This window comes from Chiloscyllium plagiosum, chromosome 4 (genome assembly GCF_004010195.1).
Source record: "Chiloscyllium plagiosum isolate BGI_BamShark_2017 chromosome 4, ASM401019v2, whole genome shotgun sequence".
Classification (NCBI taxonomy): domain Eukaryota; kingdom Metazoa; phylum Chordata; class Chondrichthyes; order Orectolobiformes; family Hemiscylliidae; genus Chiloscyllium; species Chiloscyllium plagiosum.
In genome coordinates this window covers 30,845,016-30,868,700 of record NC_057713.1, presented here as the reverse complement: position 1 = coordinate 30,868,700, position 23,685 = coordinate 30,845,016, and the positions used below count along the sequence as shown (strand labels likewise).

Genomic DNA, 23,685 nt, shown 5'->3' with positions numbered 1-23,685 from the left:
GATCACTGACCACAGCCTTGGAACTATATCACTATTCTTTCTTTGCCACTCAAATTCCTAACAGCTCTGCAGATATAACTGCAACACATGGACTGCAGTGATTGAAGAAGTTGACTACTTAACCTCCAGCCCCACATCTCACCATGCCCCCAGCCTCTGATACACAATTGGGATGCACAATAAGTGCTGGCTTCTCTGGCAATGCCCAACTTCCAAGAAAGTATGTTTCAAAAACTAATTATTCAATTTGAGGTTTGGTTGACAGTAGGGAGGAGATTTTGCTGCCTGAACTGCTGTGCTCTTCCAGCACCACTGATCCAGAATCTGGTTTCCAGCATCTGCAGTCATTGTTTTTACCCAGTAGGGAGGAGAGGTTGTTACTGTAAATTCCTACTGGCAATTATCCAACTGAAATAAATTTGGTTTTACATTCACACAGATCCAGATTTTTTTTTGACTATATGAAAAAAAGTTAAGGAGATAATCAAATTTTGTGAGGCTTGAGGGAAACGTAGTTTCCACTGCTGACTAAGTAACCATAATGCATATATTCAAGATTATTAGGAATGGAATACTCTAACAAGGTCATGCTTTATGAAGAGTTTATTTGAAATTGATGAATTAGATTTTTTTAAAGAAAAAGAATAAATTGATACTGGAAATGTACAAGGAAGTGGAATTGAATTACCTGGAGCTTGCTGATAGTCTGCTACCAACACAGGAGTGTTTGAATCAAGTGGCTTCACTCTCTGCTGTAGATTCTGCGATGCTGTTGCTGTCAATAACTTTTCTTTTGTCTTGTAGGGAAACCAATTCAGATCAAACCCAGATTTTGATTGACTTCTGCTGATGTTCCATTGCAAAACCATAGCAACATTAACCAAGTAGCAGAAAGAGGACTTGCTTGGAATGGTTTATTCACCTTGAACTGTTTGGACAGCAAGCAGAAGAGACATTTCCGGCTATTGTTTTGCACAATCATTTTCTGTGGTGCTTTCTTGTCCCTCTGCTGTAAGAACCCAGATTATGGCCTTATAAGAAAATCTATCGGGACATTGCAATTACAAATCTAGCAGTGTTTGCTATTCATCTACACCTACCATTCGAGGGAAATAAGTCATTTAAGCAATGATTCTAGTATGAATCAACTGCTTAGTTTCTGAGCCTCAAGGATGTCTTTCAGGTTTGATTTTCTCTCTCAAAACAGTGGAGCAACATTTAAAAATTGTGGTTTTTACATTGTTGTAGATTCTGAATTTGTTCAGCTGCCTCCAGTTTTATTAAATATTGCAAGGTTTTGATTCTTGTTATTTTGTATGATGTGTCTGGTGTGCATTATTGGAAACATTAACATGCTCGATGGGTAATGTAATGGGAACTTTACTCCATACTCCAAGAGCACCTAACGTGGGAATTCTTGATGCTTACAGCTAATAGAAAAGTGATAACTGTTTAATTGCCTGTGGTAGAATCCTTATTCCTAAATAGACACAAAATTTGACAAAAAAAAGTGAACCCAACCCAAGCCATTTCTAATGCCTTTGAGATTAGTTTGCATGCATGAAATAGCTTCCTGATGCTATTTCAATACATTATTGAATCTACTTTTGGAATTTTTAATTACAGTAATGCTGATAATTGATGAAGGATGCATTTAGTTTTACATGTAGTGATGTCCACAAAACTTATGAACAATTTGATCATTTAATATAGTAAGAATCTGTTGTCAGTCTATATTTTAAGCTTCAAATGTGCACGATTAACTGCTGCCATCTTATCCAAGATTTTAGAATGGACAACTTTTCAAAATATTGATGCTCAATGCATGGCACAGGATTCTAGTTTGTATCCCACACAGCTACAATGTACACAGTGGAGCTTGTGACATGGCAGAGCAGAAAAGAATGGAAGATTCACAGAATTATGAAACTGGGCAATTCCTGGCACCTTCTGGCAGATGTGCGGGCCAATATTTGCCAAGTGGGTGCAGGCACCACTTACCATCTTTGCTGCTGTGTGCAAGACCAGGTCAACAAAGAAAAAAACAAGGGCAGCTTACGTTGAACAATACTTCAAGGATTTTTAAAAAGGTTTTCATAGATGGTTGTCATTCCCATTGGCTTGGTTTGTGTGTATTGGGATATAAATTCTCATTTGTTAAGAGAAACAATTTGCAATTGACATATTTTAGCTTGCACATTGCAAGAAATCAACACTGAAGATTTTGATATTTAAACTTCAGTATCTCTGAACTGAGTTGTTTATTGTGCCTAATTTGTAAAGAGATACACACACTTTACATTATAGAACCAAGGAGTAAACTGGATAAATTTTATAAATATATATGTACTTGTAATGACCAGGAAATTAATGGTGTTTCAACTTTTTCGCATCCATTCCAAGCTCAGTTTAACATCAAAGTGGTGCATAAGTTAAATTCAAGTCATAAACCAGAGTGGGCTTTGTGCAAAGCTTCTAGATCTTTGTGTAGATTGGAACAATCTGTGTTGTGTTGTGAGCCTCAGACTTTCCCATTTGGTAATGTAAGAAGTAGATACACATCAATTTTGGATTTATCTTTATTATTGCTGACTCTGTCTACAAGTTCGCTGACGACACCACTGTTGTAGACTGGATCTCAAACAAAGACAAGACAGAATACAGGAAAGAGATAGAATGCTTAGTGACATGGTGCAAAGATAATCACTCCCTCAATATCAGCAAAACTAAAGAGCTGATCATCAACTTCAGGAAGCAAGAAGGACAGCACGGTCATATCTACATCAGTGGAGCTGGTCAAGAGCGTTAAGTTCCTGGGAATGACAATCATGAACCATCTGTCCTGGTCCACCCACGTTGATGTGACAGTCAAGAAGAACAATAATGCCTCCTCTTCCTCACGAGGCTAAGGAAATTCAGCATGTCCATTATGATCCTCACCAACTTCTACAGAGGCACCATAGAAAGCATTCTATCTGGATGCTATGTCCTGGACCATAAGAACCTACAGAAAGTTGTGAACACAGCCCAGACCATCACGTAAGCCAGCCTTTCACTTGTTGATTCCATCTATACTTCCCGTTGCCACAAAAGGCAGCCAACACAGTCAAAGCCCCCTCCCACTCCAGTTATAATCTCTTCTAACCTCTTCTGTCAGGCAGAAAATACAAAAGCCTAAACACATGCACCAACAGGTTCACGAACAGCGTCTTCCTGGCTGTTATTAAACTTGTGATTGGAGCTCTCAAATTTCAAAGCTAGTGTTGATTTTGCTTTTTGTGCACCTTCTCTACAGCTGTAACTTTGTATTCCTCACTCTGTTTCAATCACCCAATGGCCTCTGTATGTTATGATCTGCCTGTACTGGATGAAAAACAAAACTTTTCACTCTACCTAGGTACATGTGACAATAATAAATCAAACAAAGTGTTGGTCAGAGGAGCAAAGGTAGTGTAATGATATTCCTCTTAACATTTCATAAATTGGCATAGCATTATATACAATAGTCAATGTGCTGTGTCCTTTTCAATATGTTCATAATATAGTCCTTTTTTTTCACTGCTTGCATATTATTTCCATGAGAATTCATTTCTGTTTAATACTTGTTAAATATGTTACATTTTTCCTTGCTATTTATAAACAAATGTTGGTTAAGATTGATGAACTTTTTTTTTCCAAAAAGTCAAACCTGTTTTTAATCTATTTTTGGAGCCTGTTTTAATTTTGTAACTTTACAGAAGTGTGTATCTTACGTAGTCTCAATGTTGAATGAGTGTAGGCAGTCAACATTAACTAAATTGTGTGCAATTTTAATGGATCAAAGGTCAGTGAAGCATTAATTATTAACAAATGAAAGTTATAATGAAAGAAAGCACATGCATTTATCTAATGCATCCTCAGGCTGTTCTAATGCACAACACAATAAATGAATTATTTTTGAAGTTAAATAAGCTAATCTTCTCAAAGCAAATTAGATTAATGATAAATTTATCAACTGATGGGACTAGTTAAAGGATAAATGTTGGCTTAACCAGGACTATTTTTAAAAAACCCCGTGCCACCTTCAAAACCACTCTTCTTAGCAGCTCCTTTTTCTAAAATGATGCCACAAAGACAGTATTCACACATCCTATTCAGGCTGAAATAAAACTGAAGTGACATTCAGGAATTATTTATATCCTGAATTGTAAACTGAAGACCTTGAGGTCCCCAGTAGACAGGGTTACCTTTAAATGTACTGGTGTATGCTGAGCAATCCCTGTCTGAGGCCACCCAGGTAGGCCTCAGGCAGGAGAGGACATTACACCTACTAGTCTGAAATTGCCACTCACTTTCAACTCCCATAATAGTTGCCCCTCTCTTATTCCAGGAGCAAAATAGCCCATTAATATTACAGGAAGAATCAAGGTGAGTGGTGGGATTATGGCATTCAGTTCCTCACCACTTATGTGGAGAGAATCCAGACAGTGACCATCCCAAACAGCTGACTGTTTCCAGGCCCCTCGACTGGCGTCAAAGGCTGTCCTTGACTTACTCTGCTGGACTCCCTGAATGAAAGCAGTTCTACCTTGACTTGACTGAGGCCTGCTGACAATCAGGTCAAGTTTCTGTTTGCTGTAAGCTGCAAGGCAAGACTGGGGTAATATGAGGCTGATATTTGGCTGAAGAGGCAAAGCGCGAAAAGCAATGCAAGGCAGGGATGCTGTGAGCATCCATGAACAGTCAAAACGAGTGAATATGTTGACACTGAGCAAATAGCATAGAGATGCACCTTGTCTCAGTCCATGAGCTGGCTACATGTCACTGAATGTACAGTGTCCTTTCTGCAGCACTGCAATGATAGTTGCCAGTCCAGTTCGAGGTACAGTATTGAAATGTAGAAACATCCTTTTAGTGGATTGGAGATGTGCTAGAGTGTTCTTAGAGACTGATACACTCCAGATGAAATGACTCTGGACATGAGTTGCATGAGTCCAGTGCCCAAAGGAGTATGCCCTGAGATGTTGGTGTTTGATACTCAACGTAGAGGTCATTCAGAGCAAGCAGGGAGCTGAATTTACAAGATACCCACTCTCGCTTTCCATGATGGGTTTTCTTGGCATCTAACTTGTTGTTAAGATAGAAAGCTGAATACTCCTATGTCATGAAGATGTGAGTATACCTTGAAGAGAGTTAAAAGCAGCAGAACTACCAGACACAGCACCAAGTGTTCTCAATAAGGTATAAAATGTAGTACTCGGTCGAACAACTCAATTAGTTTTTTGCCTGGAGAGAAAAACAAATTTGAATTTGGCCAATCAGTTTAAATTATACCCCCAAAAAATACCAATTTCCAATAAAGATTGAATTGTGTATATTGGCAATCTTAAAAGTCAAGGACACAATCCGGGGGGAAAATTGAACAATTGAGAGGAGAGCTGCCAAATCCTAACATGTAACAGACTGCTTGGAAAAAATATCTCTCTTAAAGTACCTTTTCAATCAGTAACCTGTGACGCAAAATTCCTAACAAGGAGAAAAGAAGACACAGAAAGATCCGAAGATGCCAACCGACAGCTGCCGGGTTTTGAGATGTGTTGTTTTGTAAATCTTAATTGTGAGTTACATCGGACTAGTATTAGAGAAGGAAAGTTAAAAGATAGGTTAGAGAAAGATATTGTAAATAGTGGTTAGTTAATTAAATAAAGTTGTTAATTTTGCCGTACATAGTTCTTGGCCACTCTAATTTTTACAGATTACTGTAGGATAAATCTTTTCTGTGTTGCTGGTTTTAAATTAAGCAGGAGATTTTACCCTGTGTCGTAAAAGTTTGGGGTTTGGATTGGTGATTTGAACTGGTTTAGACAGATCTGAATAGATTTGGAAGCACGAAAAATTCCAGCATATTTAAACACTTGCAGTTTAGTGTCCTAGATCTTTAAATAAAATGCAAGTGTGACAATTTGTTTAATTTTGGTGACTTGTGGTTGATTAAATTAAAAGTGAGAGAAATGGCTCTTAAAATTGCAAAGGAGGTTCTGGCATTTGAAGGAGATTCTCAAATTTACCAAGAAGGTTTAGAAAGAAAGAAAAGGAGCATACTTTTAGAATTAGCAAAGAAGTTAGATTTGGGTTTAACCAAGGGCAAAAGTAAAGCTGAAATTGTAAAGGGGTTACTCAGACACTTAGATGTGTCAGGGAAGCAGACAAGTGCAGTAGGTGTAGAAAATCTTAAATTACAATTGAGGAAAATGGAGTTAGAAGATAAACAGAGAGAGGGTGAGAGAAAGGGAAAGAGAGGAGAAGGAGAGAGAAAGAGGAAAAAGAGAGAGAAGGTTCTTAGGTGAGCAAAGAGAGAGGAAAGAGAATTTGAACTTGAGAAGTTACGACTTAGCAAAGTCAAGTTAACAATTTGGAGTTTAAAGAGAAGGTAGTGATATATATATATATAAATATGTCAAAACTCTGCTACATTGTATTGAGAAAGATGTTGAAGCTTTCTTTATTTAATTTGAAAAATTGGCTAGGCAGATGGAGTGGTCCAAGGATTTATGAGTAATGTTACTTCAAACTAAATTAGTAGGCAGAGCTAGTGAGGTATTTGCCGCATTGTCAGATGAGGTGTCAAACGATTCCGATGATGTTAATTAGGCTATTTTAAGTGCTTATGAATTGGTACCAGAGGCATATAGACAGCAGTTCAGGAACACGACAAAGGAACCAGGTCAGACTTACATTGAGTTCAAAAGAATTAAACGTAGTCACTTTGATCGATAGGTGTGTGCTTTGAAAATAGATAGGATATTTGAAGCTCTCAGATTATTCTGCTGGAGGAGTTTAAAAACTCACTTCCAGAGATGTTAAGTATTCATGTGGAGGAACAGAAAGTTCAGGAAGTGAGAAGGGTAGCAGAATTACCTATTATTTACTTATCTATGCTACTTAACTCTGTGATCTGCCTGTATTGCTCGCAAGACAAAGCTTTTCACTGTGCCTCGATACACGTGACAATAAATTCAATTCAATAGCAGATGAGTACATGTTGGTGCATAACACAAGCTTCCGGCCAGAACTTTGTCCTGTGAGGGATAGAAGTTGGAAGAAAGCAAGATCCTACACTACTGAACCAAGAGTAGAGAACACTGGTAATATTTTAACCACAGGTTAAAGAAGCCCAAGAGGGTGGACAGGAGGTATAAGGCCTCTCGGGTGTTTTCACTATAATAGAGTGGGACACAGAAAATTACAGTGTCGATGGTTTCAGAAGGGCACTGGGAAAAGGTGTTTTCACTGCCAGAAGGTGGGACACATAAAGACACAGTGCTGGTCACGAAAGAAAGGCGCTGAGGGAAAAGATATGGTAAAAGAAGCTAAACCAGTGGAATTAGTAAAGGAGACCCCAAGGACAGCTGAGGAACTGCAGGCGAGGGCACAGCTAGGCAGAGGCTGGGTATGGAATTAGTAACTAATCTCTACAAAGAATTTGCATCAGTGGGTAAAAATTACTAAGAAAGAAGTGTGAGTAGAACAAGAAGTTATAATTTTGAGAGATACAGGATCTAACCAATCGCTGATCATAAGGGATGAGCGAATATGCACTCTTTCTGATCTGTTACCCAAGAGTGTGGTAATTTGTAGGATAGATGGACAGAAATTTAGCATTCCGCTCTGTGAGAGGTTCGTGTGCCAACTTAAGACTGGGGAAGTTACAGTGGGAGTGATCGACAGAATGTCAGTTCCAGGAATTACAGTTTGTTCTTGGGAATGACTTGGCAGGATTCAAAGTGGGAGTAACACCCCTTGTGGAGAAGTCCAAAGAAGAGTAGGAAACGGAGTAGTTAAAACAGAAATATCCTGGTAGTTTCCCAGACTTTCATAAGTCACAGCAGGAAGCAAAAAGTAAAGAGAAAGATGAAGGAATTGAGGTTCAGTTACCAGATACTGTTTGACATAATGGTGCAGGAAAAGCCTGAACAGGCAAAGGGTCAGATAGAAGTGTTTAGTCCTGAAAGGGTAAGAGACTTGCAACAACATGACAAGATGATAAAGATATATACGTAGATGTGTCCTCTGAAAAGAAGGCAAAGAATATTCTGGAGGCTTATTATCTGAAAGATCGAATCCTCAGATGGAAGTGGAGACCAAGGCAGTTTGGTGCAGAGGAGAAATGGGTTGAAGTGCACCTGATTGTGTTGCTAATAGCATTCAGGCAGGAAGTTCTGGTTGTAGGTTTGCTCACTGAGCTGGAAGGTTCATTTTCAGACGTTTCATCACCATACTAGGTAACATCACTCCAAACAAAGGCTGCGTCCAGAGGCTCACTAAAGATGTTGCCTAGTATGGTAATGAAACATCTGAAGAAAAATGAACCTTCCAGATCAGCGAGCAAACCTACACCCAGAACCTCAAACTGAGCTACAAAACTTCTCAAAACTTTCTAACGCCTATAGGCAGGAAGTGTTATGGGTAGCACATGAACTACCTGTAAGAGGTTACCTATGGATATGAAAGACTCATGCCAAGGTACTAAAACATTTTATTGGCCTGGAATGCACATGGATGTGGTTAACCTTTGCCATGTGTGTTATACATACCAAATGCTAGGTAAGCCGCAGGTGGTAATACAACCAGCACCTTTGTTGCTAATTCCTGCATTTGAAGAACCTTTCATGCAGGTTATAAGGTTCCCTCCTGAGAACTAAACATGGGAACCAGTGCTTGGTAACCATAATGGATGTGTCTACCAGATTTCCGGAGGCAATTCCATTACAGAGTATCAAGGTAAAAAGGGTAGCGAAGGAGTTAATAGCTTTATATACACTGTATGGACTACCCAGAGAGATTCAGTCAGACCAAGGGTCAAATTTTACTGCTAGGCTATTTAAGGAGGTTATGGATAGCTGAGGTATACAGCATTTTAAATCCAGTGCATATCATCCTGAATCCCAGGAGCTTTAGAAAGGTGGCATCAGACCTTGAAGACCATGATATGAGCATACTGTCAGGATTACCTGAATGATTGGCATAAAGGCATCCCATTCGTATTGTTTGCTATTAGAGATGTCCCAAATGAATCTACTCAGTTCACTCCCTCTCATGAAGTGAGAGGCCCTTTGAAATTAATTAAAGAAAAATTGACAGAACCAAAGTCAGAGATCTCACAATTAGATTATGTATCGGAGGTGAGGGGGTGATTAAATTGAGTAGGTGAGTTAGCAAAACAGTACCTGAAGAGGGCACAGTATAGAATGGTGGCAGATAAAAACTCTTGAGACTCAAACATTTTTCAAAGGGTATAACGTGTTAGTATTGTTACCAGTCATAGGCGATCCTTTCAAAGCCAGATTCAGTGGTCCCTATCAAACTGAGAAAAGGTTGAGTCAGATGAACTATTTAGAAAAGATGCCAGATAGAAAACAATGGTATCGGGTATGTCATGTGAACATGTTGAAACCGTATTATACTGGAGAAACAGGTGTTAGTTACTACCCCCACGGAATGAAAAATCAAGTTTAGATTATATGGATTTTGAGGTGCCTCAAAATAGATTTTAAAATGACTAAGTCCTTAAGGAGTGAGATAGATGAGTAAGCTATCTGTCTAAGGAGCATATAATGGAGTTGAAAGATTTGTTACTATAGTATAAAGACATCTGTGAGAATCCGGTGGGGAGGACTGAAGGTACTGTACATGAAGTATATGCAGGCAATACTGCTCCAATAAAGCAACATCCCTATCGGCTTAATCTTCTCAACGCCAGACAGATGGAGATGGAGGCCACGCTTGAAGAGAACATCATTGAACCAAGACAGTGAGTGGAGTTCACCAATTGTCTTAATTCCCAATCCGAACGGGTCTCAACAATTCTGCATGGATTATTGGAATGTCAACGCCTTTACAAAATCGGACTTGTATCCAATTCCTAGATTGGATATGTATCAAGAAAGTCAGACAAGCCATTTACATCATCAATACGTTAGACTTAATGCGTGGTCACTGGCAGGTACCTTTATCACAGTTGGTGAAAGAGATTTCTGCATTTGTAACCCCAAATGGGCTATATCAGTTTAAAGTGATACCCTTTGGAATGAAGAATGCACCTGCCACATTCCAAAGACTCATGAACAGAGTTGTGGCTGGGTTAACAAACTGTGCAGTCTATTTTGGATGATGTAGTAATCTTTAGTAAGTGCTGGAAAGATCACATGGTACAGTTGGCAGAGCTCTTCGGACAATTATGAGAAGCAAAACTGGTGGTAAACTTAAATAAAACTTAACCCGCGAAAGCAGAGGTGACATTCTTGGGACATAATATCAGTCATGGAAGGTTGACCCCACAGAATACAAATACAAAGGCCATCGAGGAATTTCTACGACCAACCTCTAAGAAAGAGGTGCTTTGATTCTTAGGACTCAGCAGATTCTATCGGAAGTTTCTTCCAAACTTCAGCAGTGTAGTGGCACCATTAACCGATTTGCTGAAGAATAACACAAAGTTTCAGTGGACAGAACCATGCCTGGAGGCATTCAACCGTTTGAAAGCCATATTAACCTCCAAACCAGCTTTAGTTACACCAAACTTCTGAAAACCTTTTAAAGTTGCCATCGATGCTAGTGACATTGGAGTTGGAGCTGGCAGATGAGGATGGGATTGAACTGCCAGTTGGTTACTTTTCGAAGAAGATCAACATCCACCAGGTGAAATACTCCACAATCGAAAAGGAAACTATTGGGTTTGGTACTGCCCTTACAGCATTTTAATGTGTATGTCACGAACAATGTGTTGGAGACGATTGTGTACATGGATCACAATCCGCTTACATTCTTAGAATGCTCAAAGATAAGACTATTTCATTGGAGTCTTATATTACAGACTTTTAAATTAAAAATCATACATGTGGGTCAAAAGAATGTAATTGCAAATGCATTATCGTGTATTTAACTGATAGAGTTTAGATGAGATTTGTCTTTATTTAATGTTTTATGCATATATATATAGGTATTTGAGAAGAAGTTAAGGTGAACTCATATGAAAGTTATCACTATATGAGGGTAATGTGTTTAAAAAGTAGAAAACAAATGAAGCCATCTTTTCATTATGATTGTTCATTTTGTTCTTAAGGAGAGAGGTGTTATGAAGATGTGTACCTTTAAGAGAGTTAAAAGCAGTAGAACTACCGGACACGGCGCCAAGTGTTCTCAATAAGATAACAATGTAACACTCGGTCAACCAACTCGATTAGTTCATTGCCTGGAGACAAAAACAAATTCAAATTTGGCCAATGGATTTAAATTATACCAATCAAGTATGAATTGAGTATATTGAATCTCAATCTCAAACACCAATGACATAATCCGATGATCTAAGGTATAAGACCGCGGGGGAGGGGGGGAGAATTGAACAGTTGAGAGAAGAACTGCCAAGTTATAGCATTTAACAGACTGCTTGAAAAAAATTCTCTTAAAAATGCCTTTTTGATCAGTAACCTGAGAAGTAGAAATTCTTAACAAGAAAAGAAGACACCGGAAGATCCGAAGTCAAGAATCTACAGCTGCCTGGTTTTGAGGTAGGTGTCGTTTTGTAAATCTTATTTGGAAGTCTTATTAGACTAGTATTATGGAAAGGAAGGTACAAGGTAGGTTAGAGAAAGAAGTTGTAAATAGTGGTTAGTTAACTATTCTCTGTTGTACTATAAGAAATAAAGTTGTTAATTTTTACTTTATATAGTTCTTACAGATTACTGCATATGATAAATCTTCTGTGTTGCTGGTTTTAAATTAAGCAGGAGATTTTACCCCGTGTCATAACAAATGTGATGAGTTTGTTCTGTCAACAAGCTATTTAATAAGCAATAATCTCCCTTACTTGGCCAGTGTCTCAAGATCATAGAGTTTATACACTTAATGGTAAGGTCCTAGAGACTATTGCTGAACAAAGAGATCTTGGAATGCAGGTTCATAGGTCCTTGAAAGTGGAGTTGCAGGTACATAGGATAGTGAGAGGTCGTTTGGTATGCTTTCCTTTATTGGTCAGAGTATTGAGTACAGGAGTTGGGAGGTCATCTTGCAGCTGTACAGGACATTGGTTAGGCCGCTGTTGGAATATTGCATGCAATTCTGGTCTCCTTCCAATTGGAAAGATGTTGTGAAACTTGAAAGGGTTCAGAAACGATTTACAAGAATGTTGCCAGAGTTGGAGGATTTGAGCTTTAGGGAGAGGCTGAACAGATTGGGTTGTTTTCCCTGGAGCGTCGGAGGCTGAGGGGTGACCTTATCAAAGTTTACAAAATTATGACGGGCATGGATAGGATAAATAGACAAAGTTTTTTTCCCTGGGATTGGGGAGTCCAGACTAGAGGGCATAGGTTTAGGGTGAGAGGGGAAAGATATAAAAGAGACCTACGGGGCAACATTTTCACACAGAGGGTGGTACATGTATGGAATGAGCTGCCAGAGGGAAGTGGAGGAGGCTGGTACAATTGCAACATTTAAGAGGCATTTGGATGAGCATATGAATAGGAAGGGTTTGGAGGGTTATGGGCCGGGTGCTGGCAGGACTAGATTGGGTTAGGATATCTGGTTGACATGGATGGGTTGGACCGAAGGGTCTGTTTCCATGCTGTACATCTCTATGACCTTCACCCCATTGAGTCTGCATTATTCAAAAACAACTACCCTAACAATTCTAATCCCATTTTCCAATATGGCACATATCCTTGGCATTGCAAGTGCACAATTGCATCTTCAATCTATGCCCCTGGTATTGATCCCTCCACCAAAGAAGGAAAGTTCCTTCCTGTCTACTCTGTTTAGGTCTCCATAATTTTATACATATTAATCATGTAACCCCTCAGTCACCTCTGCTACAGTCTATCCAATCTCTTTTCATAACTAAAACTCTCTAATCCAGGCAACATCAGTTTAAATCTCACCTGCCCCCTCTCCAATACAATTGCATTCTTACTATGATGTCGATCCCAGAACTTCAGTATTCTAGCTGTTGCCAAACATATAGGAGAAAGTGAGGACTGCAGTTGCTGGAGATCAGAGCTGAAAAATGTGTTGCTGGAAAAGCGCAGCATCCAGGGAGCAGTAGAATCGACATTTCGGGCATAAGCCCTTCTTCAGGAATGAGGAAGGTGTGCCAAGCAGGCTAAGATAAAAGGTCGGGAGGAGGGACTTGAGGGAGGGGCATTGGGAATGCGATAGGTAGAAGGAGGTCAAGGTGAGGGTGATAGGCCGGAGAGGGGTGGGGGCGGAGAGGTTGGGAAGAAGATTGCAGGTCAAGAAGATGGTGCTGAGGGTTGGGACTGAGATAAGGTGGGGGGGAGGGCAAATGAGGAAGCTGGAGAAATCTGCATTCATCCCTTGTGGTTAGAGGGTTCCTAGGCGGAAGGTGAGGCCTCTGCTGAGGACTGATTTTTCATCCTCAGAGAGGGGAAGGTCTGGAGGGATGGTGAAAATACGGCAGGGCTGGGAGCTAGGACCTGGTATGGGGCTGGAGCTGGGAGTGGGGGCGGAGGTCGACGCGGGGGCAGAGACTCATGCACCGTGGTCGTTGTGCAGGTGAGTGACGTCACTGGGGGGGGGGCGGAAGTGGATGTGGCAATGGCAACTCCGGAAGCGGAAGTGGCTGCGGGAACGGCAGAAACGGTGTGGTTCCCAGTGGCTGTTGACCACATGGAGGCCGCAAATCTGTGGACGATGGTATTCCTGGCGATCGTGGAGGCGGTCGTCTGGGCAGCGATTGCGGAGGCTGCATGGTCGGTGGGGGCAGAAGTGATGTCATGGTTCGCGGCGGCGGTTGCTGCAGCATCCGCATGGTTAATGGCGCCCGAGTGGTTCTGGAGGCCGATTGAAGATACTGGAACGGTTGAGGAATCCGGAGTGTGGGGATAAGTACATGAAAGTTTTTGGTCTTTAATTTCTTGAACCCCGCCCCTCCAATCGCCACCAGGACAGAACCCCACTGGTCCTCACCTACCACCCCACCAACCTCCAGATACATTGTATCATCCTTCGTCATTTCTGCCATCTCCAAACAGTCCCCACCACCAAGGATATATTTCCCTCCCCTCCCCTATCAGCGTTCCGGAAAGACCACTCCCTCCGCGACTCCCTCGTCAGGTCTACACCCCCCACCAACCCAACCTCCACTCCCAGCACCTTCCCCTGCAACCGCAAGAAATGCAAAACTTGCGCCCACATATCCCCCCTCACTTCCCTCTAAGGCTCCAAGAGATCCTTTCATATCCGTCACAAATTCACCTGCATCTCCACGCACATCATTTACTGCATCCGCTGCACCCGATGTGGCCTCCTCTACATTGGGGAGACAGGCCGCAGAACGTTTCAGAGTACGCCTCTGGGACACCCGCACCAACCAACCCAACCACCCTGTGGCTGAACACTTTAACTTTCCCTCCCACTCCGCCAAGGACATATGCAGGTCCTTGGCCTCCTCTATCGCCAGACCATGGCAACACGCCGCCTGGAGGAAGAGCGCCTCATCTTCCGCCTAGGAACCCTCCAACCACAAGGGATGAATGCAGATTTCTCCAGCTTCCTCATTTCCCCTCCCCCAACCTAATCTCAGTTCCAACCCTCGGACTCAGCACCGCCTTCTTGACCTGCAATCATCTTCCCGACCTCTCCGCCCCCACCCCCTCTCCGGCTTATCACCCTCACCTTAACCTCCTTCCACCTATCGCATTTCCAAATGCCCCTCCCCAAGTCCCTCCTCCCTACCTTTTATCTTAGCCTGCTTGGCACACCTTCCTCATTCCTGAAGAAGGGCTTATGCCCGAAACGTCAATTCTCCTGCTCCCTGGATGCTGCCTGACCTGCTGCGCTTTTCCAGCAACACATTTTTCAGCGTTGCCAAACTTATGTTTTGTAATGTGTCAGCATCAGCTGCCTGTTCTTAAACTCTCTGCCTCAGTTAATAAAGGCAAGTATCCAATTTGTCGTCTTAACTACACCCTACCTGTCCCGGGACTGGCAGTCAAGCACACTAAGGTCTTATTGTTGTCTAGCAAGAAATGTGCCACACCATTTGTTAAAAGTGTAGAAGATGAAGTAAAATGCTCCTGAAATGAAAATGGGTCTTGCTGACTTCTGCGACACACATCTCCATAGCCCACATCGTTCAGACCCCTATAAACATTCCACACATCAATGGTTCATGTCCTTGATTTGAAGAATAAGAAAATACCCCTCCCTTTGAAATAAAGTATTCAGTACTTCAAGTTGTCTGTTACTGTTTATCAAGAATCAAGGATGATTCTTTTTGACTATCCTGAGTCACCTCTCCCTTCCCAGAAGATTTGGAGGGAATGTGCTCCATTTGTAGGATTGCTACAGATTAACAACCAGTTCTTATCCTGATGCAGTTCTTTTCTGACAATTCCTTAGGCAATCCAACTATTTTAGTCAGTCTCACACAACCTCCGGAATTGACTTTTGCATGTCTAGTCTTATTACAATGAGTCATAGTATTTTCTTCATATCACTTTTAATTTCTAAATTTTCTTTCTTATTATTTTTGTATACAATTGTTCCCTAAAACTAACACTTTATTATCCCTAGATTTTCGTTTCCTTGGGTTTCCTTATTGGTTTCCATGTAACTAATTCCCACTTATAATTGTGTGTGAGAGCTACCATGGGTATCTATCAGGATTGCGGTTTCTCAAATCTTTGATACTTGACACTTTTTCCAATTTGAAGACTTAACAAACTAACTGCCGTCCTGCTGATGTGAAATAGTACTTCTGAGCTGAAATCTGATTCTAGTCTTTGACCATCTGTTATTTTGTATTCATAAAAGTTACCTTACAACTGGCATGAAGGTGGAAGACAGAGGATGGTGGTGAAGGGTTGCTTTTCAGACTGGAGGCCTGTGGCCAGTGGAGTGCCACAGGATCGGTGCTGGGTCCACTGCTTTTTGATAATTGTATAAATGATTTGGATGTGAACATAGGAGGTATAAAGTTAAAACTCACACAACACCAGGTTATAGTCCAACAGGTTTAATTGGAAGCACTAACTTTTAGAGCGCTGCTCCTTCATCAGGTAGTTGTGGAGTGCATGATTGTAAGACACAGAATTTATAGCAAAAGGCACTCCTACACATACATACATACACACACACAGAGGCACTCCTACACGCAGAGGCAATCCTACACACACACAGGCACACATACACATATAAGTTTGTGGGGTGAATTTGTACTTGCAAAGTTACATTGTATTTTGCTCAAAAACTGCATGAATCCATGTAAGATTCTGTTAATTCATTTTTTAGATTTGTATCAGTCTAAACATTAGGGCACAGACAGCAGCACATAGGCGCTAATACCCAATACGTTATCTGGGCTGACACCAATTGTTAAAGTTCACTTGAGAATGTAACTTTTTTTAAAAAGGTTTTGCGATTTACATATGAAAGAAGTGAAACTAACGTGGTCTTTCCAACAGATGAAAGACTTAGCAATCAACCAAAGTATTTTTCAATGTATAATTTCAGTTACATCACACTGTAAACTTTTGCTATAAATTCTGTGTCTTACAATCGTGTCCTCCACAACCACCTGATGAAGGAGCGTCGCTCCGAAAGCTAGTCCTTCCATTTAAACCTGTTGGACTATAACCTGGTGTTGTGTGATTTTTAACTGTGTACATCCCAGTCCAACACCGGCATCTCCAAATCATAAGCGGTATAGTTAGTAAGTTTGCAGATGACGCTATTGATTGGAGGTGTAGTGGACAGCGAAGAAGGTTACCTCAGAATACAGCGAGATCTTGATCAGATTAGCCAATGGGCTGAGGAGTGGCAGATGGAGTTTAATTTTGATAAATGTGCAGTGCTGCATTTTGGACAGGCAAATCAGAGTAGGACTTATACACTTAATGGTAAGATCCTGGGGAGTGTTGCAGAGGGTGGTGCTTGTGTGGAATGAGCTGCCAGAGGAAGTGGTGTAGGTTAGTACAATTGTAATATTTAAAAGGCACCTGGATGGGTTAATGAATAGGAAGGGTTTAGAGGGATGTGCGTCAAGTGCTGGGAAATGGGACTAGATTAGGTTAGGATATCTGGTAGGCATGAACGAGTTTGACTGAAGGGTCTGTTTGTGTGCTGTACATCTCTATGACTCAATAAACATTCAGCAATGAACTTCACAGTATTTCGTCAAGGCATTTAACAAAGCAATCTAATTTCCCAAACTAGAATAATCTGCAGATCTTTCTCATACCTGAGAGTCCTCATGTAATCAAACCTGATTACAACTTGGCTCCCTCAGCTGCTCAGTCATTAGTACACTATGTTGAACAGTCATGATTTGGAAATGCTGGTGTTGGACCTGATGAAGGAGCGGTGTGCTGACAGCTAGTGCTTCCAATTAAACCTGTTTGACTATAACCTGGTGTTGTGTGATTTTTTTAATGTTGAACAGTAGTAGTGAGGAGTGCTGAGAGTTGCAGAGGGTGAAGCTTGGAAATGTGCTCTGTGAGGAATTCATTGCCCATTCCTATGTATGTTGGTAACAGCACTATTTGTTGAGGAAAAGATAAAGACTGCAGATGCTGGAGACCAGAGTCACAAAGTGTGGTGCTGGAAAAGCAAAGCAGGTTAGGCAACATTCCTGATGAAGGGCTTATGCCTGAAACGTCAACTCTCCTCCTCGGATGCTGCCTGACTTGCTGTGTTCTTCCAGCGACACACTTTTTGACCACTGTTTTCTGAATCTGTCAGACTGGGCCACTGCCAGTTGGTGAGAGAACCAGCAAGAGGGAATATTTATTGGAGCTCACTCTCACTAATCCTCTTGCTGCAGATGTATTTGTACACAATGGTATTGGATGGGAATGGTCACAAACAAGATCCCATCTTCAAACTGAGGATATTGTTTGCGATGTTCAGTAAAACTACCCTGATTGGATAAATCAGATTGGATCTTGCAGCTGAGAAGTTGGCATCTAGGAAGTGCTTGAGTTATCACCATCAACAGGATTGTCTTTGTCATCTCATGGCATGGCATATCTCTCACGCTTCAAGTGCCATCAGCATATTTAAATTAGGAGAGCAGCAGCAGGAGTACAAATAGCCAGATCTAAGCAAACACACAATCAACAAATTAGATCGAAGTTGTGCAATTCTGCAATATCCAAGCGTGATTAGTGGTGGATAGATAAACACTGAACCTGTAAAGAAGTCACTATGAATAACCATATCCTCAATGGTTATGGAGCCTCAATTTTAATTGTACCTCCTTCAACCAGAAGTGCCATGTCGATGATCTATCTCAGCCTGTTCCTGGGATCAAGGAAACTAATGGGATGCTGTTCTTTCAAGAATTGAATATAAAAGTGATTTATGTTCTGCTTCAATCATACTTTGGTGAATGCACATCTCACGTACTGTGTATATTTTTGTTTTCATTATTTCAGGATAGACTTATATGCAGTTCAGTGTATCTGGAATGTGTGGGTTATTTCATGACGGCCGTTTACATGATCTGGGCTTGTTTCCACTGGAATTTAGATATGTGAGGAGAAATTTAACTGAAGTGTATAAGCCTGAATAGTCTGAACAAGGCATATGTGGAAAGGATATTTTCTCTAGCGTGTGAGTCCAGAACAATTTTTGTTTCTGGAAACATTGTGAATTTGAAACTGTCTGCCTCAGAAAGTAGGAGCATGGTTAGATTAGATTAGATTAGATTAGATTACATTACAGTGTGGAAACAGGCCCTTCGGCCCAACAAGTCCACACCGACCCGCCGAAGCGAAGCCCACCCATACCCCTACATTTACCTCTTACCTAACACTACGGGCAATTTAGCATGGCCAATTCACCTGACCCTGCACATCTTTTTGGACTGTGGGAGGAAACCGGAGCACCCGGAGGAAAACCCACGCAGACACGGGGAGAACGTGCAAACTCCACACAGTCAGTCGCCTGAGGCGGGAATTGAACCCGGGTCTCAGGCGCTGTGAGGCAGCAGTGCTAACCACTGTGCCACCGTGCCGCCCATGGTTGTTGAATATTTTTAAGACAGAGGTAGATATATTTTTATTAGGAAGAGGAGTCAAAGTTATTGGAGGATAGGTGGAAATCTGGAGTTTGAAACATAAACACATCAGTCATACTGAGGCACAGTGGTTCAGCGGTTAGCACTGCTGTCTCACAACGCCAGGGGCCCAGGTTCAATTCCAGCCTCGAGTGACTGTCTGTGTGGAGTTTGCACATTCTCTCTGTGTCTGCATGGGTTTCCTCCCACAATCCAAAGATGTGCAGTTTAGGGTGAATTGGCTGTGCAAAATCATTCAGATGCATGTAGGTTAGGTACATTAGTCAGGGGTTAAATGTAGGGGAATGGGTCTGAGTGGGTTATTTTGGACTTGTTGGGCTGAAGGGCCTGGCTCCATGCTGTAGGAGATTCTATGATTCAGTGATAATTCTCGAGGAACTGAATGTCCTCTTCCTATTTCATACGTTGTATGTCCCCGTGATCACATATGTCAGTCTTCAGTCAAGTTGATTCAGTCCACGTGATACCAAGAAATGGCTGAAGACACTGGATATAATGCAATCTTGGTTGTAATACTAGAGGCATGTGTTCCAGAATTAGAAGTACTCCTAGCCAGGCTGTTTCAGTTCAGTTACAACTCTGGCATTTATCCAACAATGTGGTAAATTTCCCTCATGTATTCTTTTCACAAAAAGCAGGAGAAATTCAACTCAGCCAATTATTGCTCTACTTGTCTAACTTCAATCATCAACAAAGTGATAAAAGATATGGTCAATTCTATGATTGCACTGTCAACTAGCACTAATATAGCAAATACCCACTCACTAAATCTCCACTTGGGTTCTGCCAGGGCCAACTAAACTCCTGACCTGATTATAACCTTCATCCAAACTTTGATAGAAGAGCTGATCTCAAGAGATGCCATTGATATCGTGGTAGCATTTGACAGCTATAATCTCTTTAATAATCAATTCTGACATCCTCTGTATGACAGATATCAAGCTAACTAATGTATAGTTTCTGTTTTCTGCCTCTTCCTTGCTACTTACTGGTCTTTTTTTATTCACTTAAGGCATGGGCATCGCTGGCTGAGCCAGCATTTATTGCCTGTCTTTGGTTGTCTTTAAAAAGGTGACTCAGGAAAAGGAGAATATTGTAGAGGAGAAGAATGAGGTACGAGATATTACACTAGAAAGGATCGAGATTAGTTACGAACAGGTGTTATCAATTCTAGAAGGAGTGAAAGTAGACAAGTCCCCTGGGCCAGATGGGATTTATCAGAGGATAGGGAGGAGATAGCAGAGCCTTTGGCTTTGACATTTGAGTCGTCATTATCTATAAGTTTAATACCAGAGGACTGGAGGATTGCAAATGTTGTGCCCTTGTTCAAGAAGGACAGTAGAGATGACCTAGGTAATTATAGACCAGTGAGCCTATAATTCTATTGTAGGAAAGGTTTTGGAAAGGATTATATGAGATAAGATTTATAATCCTCTAGCAAGCAACAATTTGATTTCAGATAGTCAACATGGTTTCATCAAAGGCGGGTCATGTCTCTCAAACTTCATTGAGTTTTTTGAGAAGGTGACCAAGCATGTAGATGAGGGTTGGGCAGTTGACATGGTATACATGGACTTCAGTAAAGCCTTTGATAAGGTTCCACATGGTAGGCTGTTGGAGAAAATGTAGAGGCATGAAATTGAGGGTGATTTAGCAGTTTGGATTAGAAACTGGCTTTCTGAAAGAAGGCAGCGAGTGGTGATTGATGGAAAATATTCAGTCTGGAGTCCAGTTACTAGTGGTGTGCCACAAGGATCTGTTTTGGGATCACTGCTGTTTGTAATTTTTATAAATGACTTAGACACAGGCATAGGTGGATGGATTAGTAAATTTGAAGACGACAGTAAAGTCGGTGGAGTAGTGGATAGTTTGGAAGAATGTTGCAGGTTGCAGGGGATAAACTGCAAAATTTGGCTGAGAGGTAGCAAATGGAATTCAATGCAGCTAAATGTGAGTGATGCACTTTGGGAAGGATAACAGGCAGGCAGAGTACTGGGTCAATGGAAAGATTCTTGGTAGTGTGGATGTGCAGAGGGATCTTGGAGTCCATGTACATAGATCTCTGAAAATTGCCACCCAGGTTGATAGTGTTGTTAAGAAGGCATATGGCGTGTTAGGTTTCTTTCGTAGAGGGATTGAGTTCCGTAGTCGCATTATCATGCTGTAACTATACAAAATGCTAGTGTGGCCACACTTGGAATATTGTGTACAGTTCTGGACCCCATATTTTGGGAAGGATGTGGAAGCATTGGAAAAAGTGCAGAGGAGATCTAACAAGATGTAGCCTGGTCTGGAGAGAAGGTCTTTTGAGGAAAGGCTGAGAGCCTTGGGTCTGTTCTCATTGGAAAGAAGAAGGCTAAGAGGGGATTTGATAGACATACAAGATGATCAGAGGACTAGATAGGGTAGACAGTGAAAGTCTTTTTCCTAGGATGATGACGTCAGCTTGTACGAGGGGGCATAACTACAAATTGAGGGGTGATAGATTTAAGACCGACATCAGAGGCAGGTTCTTTACGCACAGAATGGTAAGGGTGTGGAATGCCCTACCTGCTAATGTAGTCAACTCAGCCACATTAGGGAGATTTAAACAATCCTTAGATAAGCACATGGATGATGATGGGATAGTGTAGGGAGACAAGCTGAGAATAGTTCACAGGTTGGCGCAACGTTGAGGGCCGAAGGGCCTGTTCTGCACTGTATTGTTCTATGTGACTGTGAGCTGCCATCTTGAACTGCTGCAGTCCATATGCTGTAGTTAGACCTACCCATCAGAAAGGGATTTCCAGGATTTTGATCCAGTGACACTGAAAGAACAGTGACATATTTTCATGTCAGGATGGTTGGAGGGAAGCTTGCAGGGGATGATGTTCCCATGAATCTGCTGCCTTTGTCTCCACACTTAGCACTCTGCCTGTATTCCTGATGAAGGGCTTTTGCCCGAAACGTCGATTTTACTGCTCCTTGGACGCTGCCTGAACTGCTGTGCTTTTCCAGCACCACTCTAATCTAAACTCTGGTTTCCAGCATCTGCAGTCATTGTTTTTACCTAGTTGATTTTAACCCTACTGCGAATCCTCTTGCAAGGATGCCTGCCTTGAAGAAGTTTTCTTCCTCTCTCTACAAGAATCTGAGGGAGTCCCTCTCCCACTGCAGCTCCCAGGTCATTTCCTCTGCCCTGAAGCTCTTCTTACCTGCCTATCTTCCTTTCCACCTATCCACTCCACCCTCCTCCCTGATCTATCACTTTCATCCCCTCCCCCACTCACCTATTGTGCTACTTTCTCCCCACGCCTACTGTCCTCTCATTTATCTCTCCACCCTCAGGCACTCTGCCTGTATTCCTGATGAAGGGCTTTTGCCCGAAACGTCAATTTTACTGCTCCTCGGACGCTGCCTGAACTGCTGTGCTTTTCCAGCACCACTCTAATCTAAACTCTGCCTTTGTCCATCCTCTGTGGAAGAGATCATGGGTTTAAGGTGCTGTCGAATGTGAATTTTGTGAATCTCTGCAGTGCATCTTGTAGATAGTAGTACACACTGCTGCTACTGAGTGTCAGTGGTGGAGTGAGTGGATCCTTGTGGATTTAGTGCCAATCAAGTTGGTTGCTTTGTCCCTGATAGTGTAAGGCTTATTGTGTGTTGTTGGAGCTGCGCCCATTCAGGTGTTTGGGGAATATTCCAACGCAGTCCTAACTTGTGCCTTGTAGTTGGAGAGTCAGAAGATGAGATACTCAGTGCAGTAGTCCTAGCCTTCAACTGGCCGTTATAGCCACTGTACTATATGGTGAGCCCAGTTGAGTTTAGGGTTAATTGTAACCCCAAGGTTGTTGATAGTATGATATTCAGTGACGCTAAATGCTATGTCAAGAGTGGTTCGATTGTCTCTTATTGGAGATAGACATTGTCTGACTTTTGAATATTTCTGATTAATGTTAGTTTCCAGCCCAATCTTGGATATTGTCCAGATCTTGCATTTGAACATAGACCACTATAGTATCTGAGGAGTCATGAATTGTGTTGAACGTTATGCAATCAAGGGTGAACTTCTCCCCCTTTGAATGAAGGGAAGGTATTGATGAAGCAACTGAAGATGGACTGACCTAGCTACCCTGGGGATTTCCTGCAGAGATGTCCTGGAGCTGAGATGACTAATTTCCAACAACCACAAAGTTGTTGGATGGGATTCTGAGAAATAGGATTTGCAAGCATTTTGCATGCAGGGACTAATTAGGGATAGTCACATGGCTTTGTGCATGAGAAATTGTCTTACAAACTTGGCTGAGTTTTTTTGGCAACATGACCATGAAGATAGATAATGACAGAGCAGTAGCTGTTGTCAATATGGACTTTTGCAAGGCTTTCAACAAGGTTCCGCATGGCAGACTGGTTAATAAACTTAGATCACATTGGATATAAAATTGGCTTGACAGAGGGTAGTGGTAGAGGATTATTTGTCGGACTGGAGGTCTGTGACTAGCGATGTTCCTCAGATTGGTACTGGATCCATTGTTGTTTGTCATTTATATAAATGATCTGGATGAGAATACAGGAAGCATGGTTAGTAAGTTTTGTGGATGACCCTAAAATTAGTAGTATAGTAGACAGTGAAG

General features: G+C 41.6%; 1 protein-coding gene across 1 annotated transcript in view; it reads left to right on the top strand.

Annotated features, from left to right (window-relative positions):
• Window positions 1-1,317, top strand: part of zc3h3 (zinc finger CCCH-type containing 3) — a 275,802-nt gene extending 274,485 nt beyond the window's left edge. Inside the window, exon 12 of the mRNA XM_043687898.1 lies at window positions 805-1,317. Coding sequence (XP_043543833.1) covers window positions 805-836 — 32 coding nt within the window. The 3' untranslated portion in view covers window positions 837-1,317. The remainder of the gene's footprint in view (window positions 1-804) is intronic.
• Window positions 1,318-23,685: the final 22,368 nt, after the last annotated feature.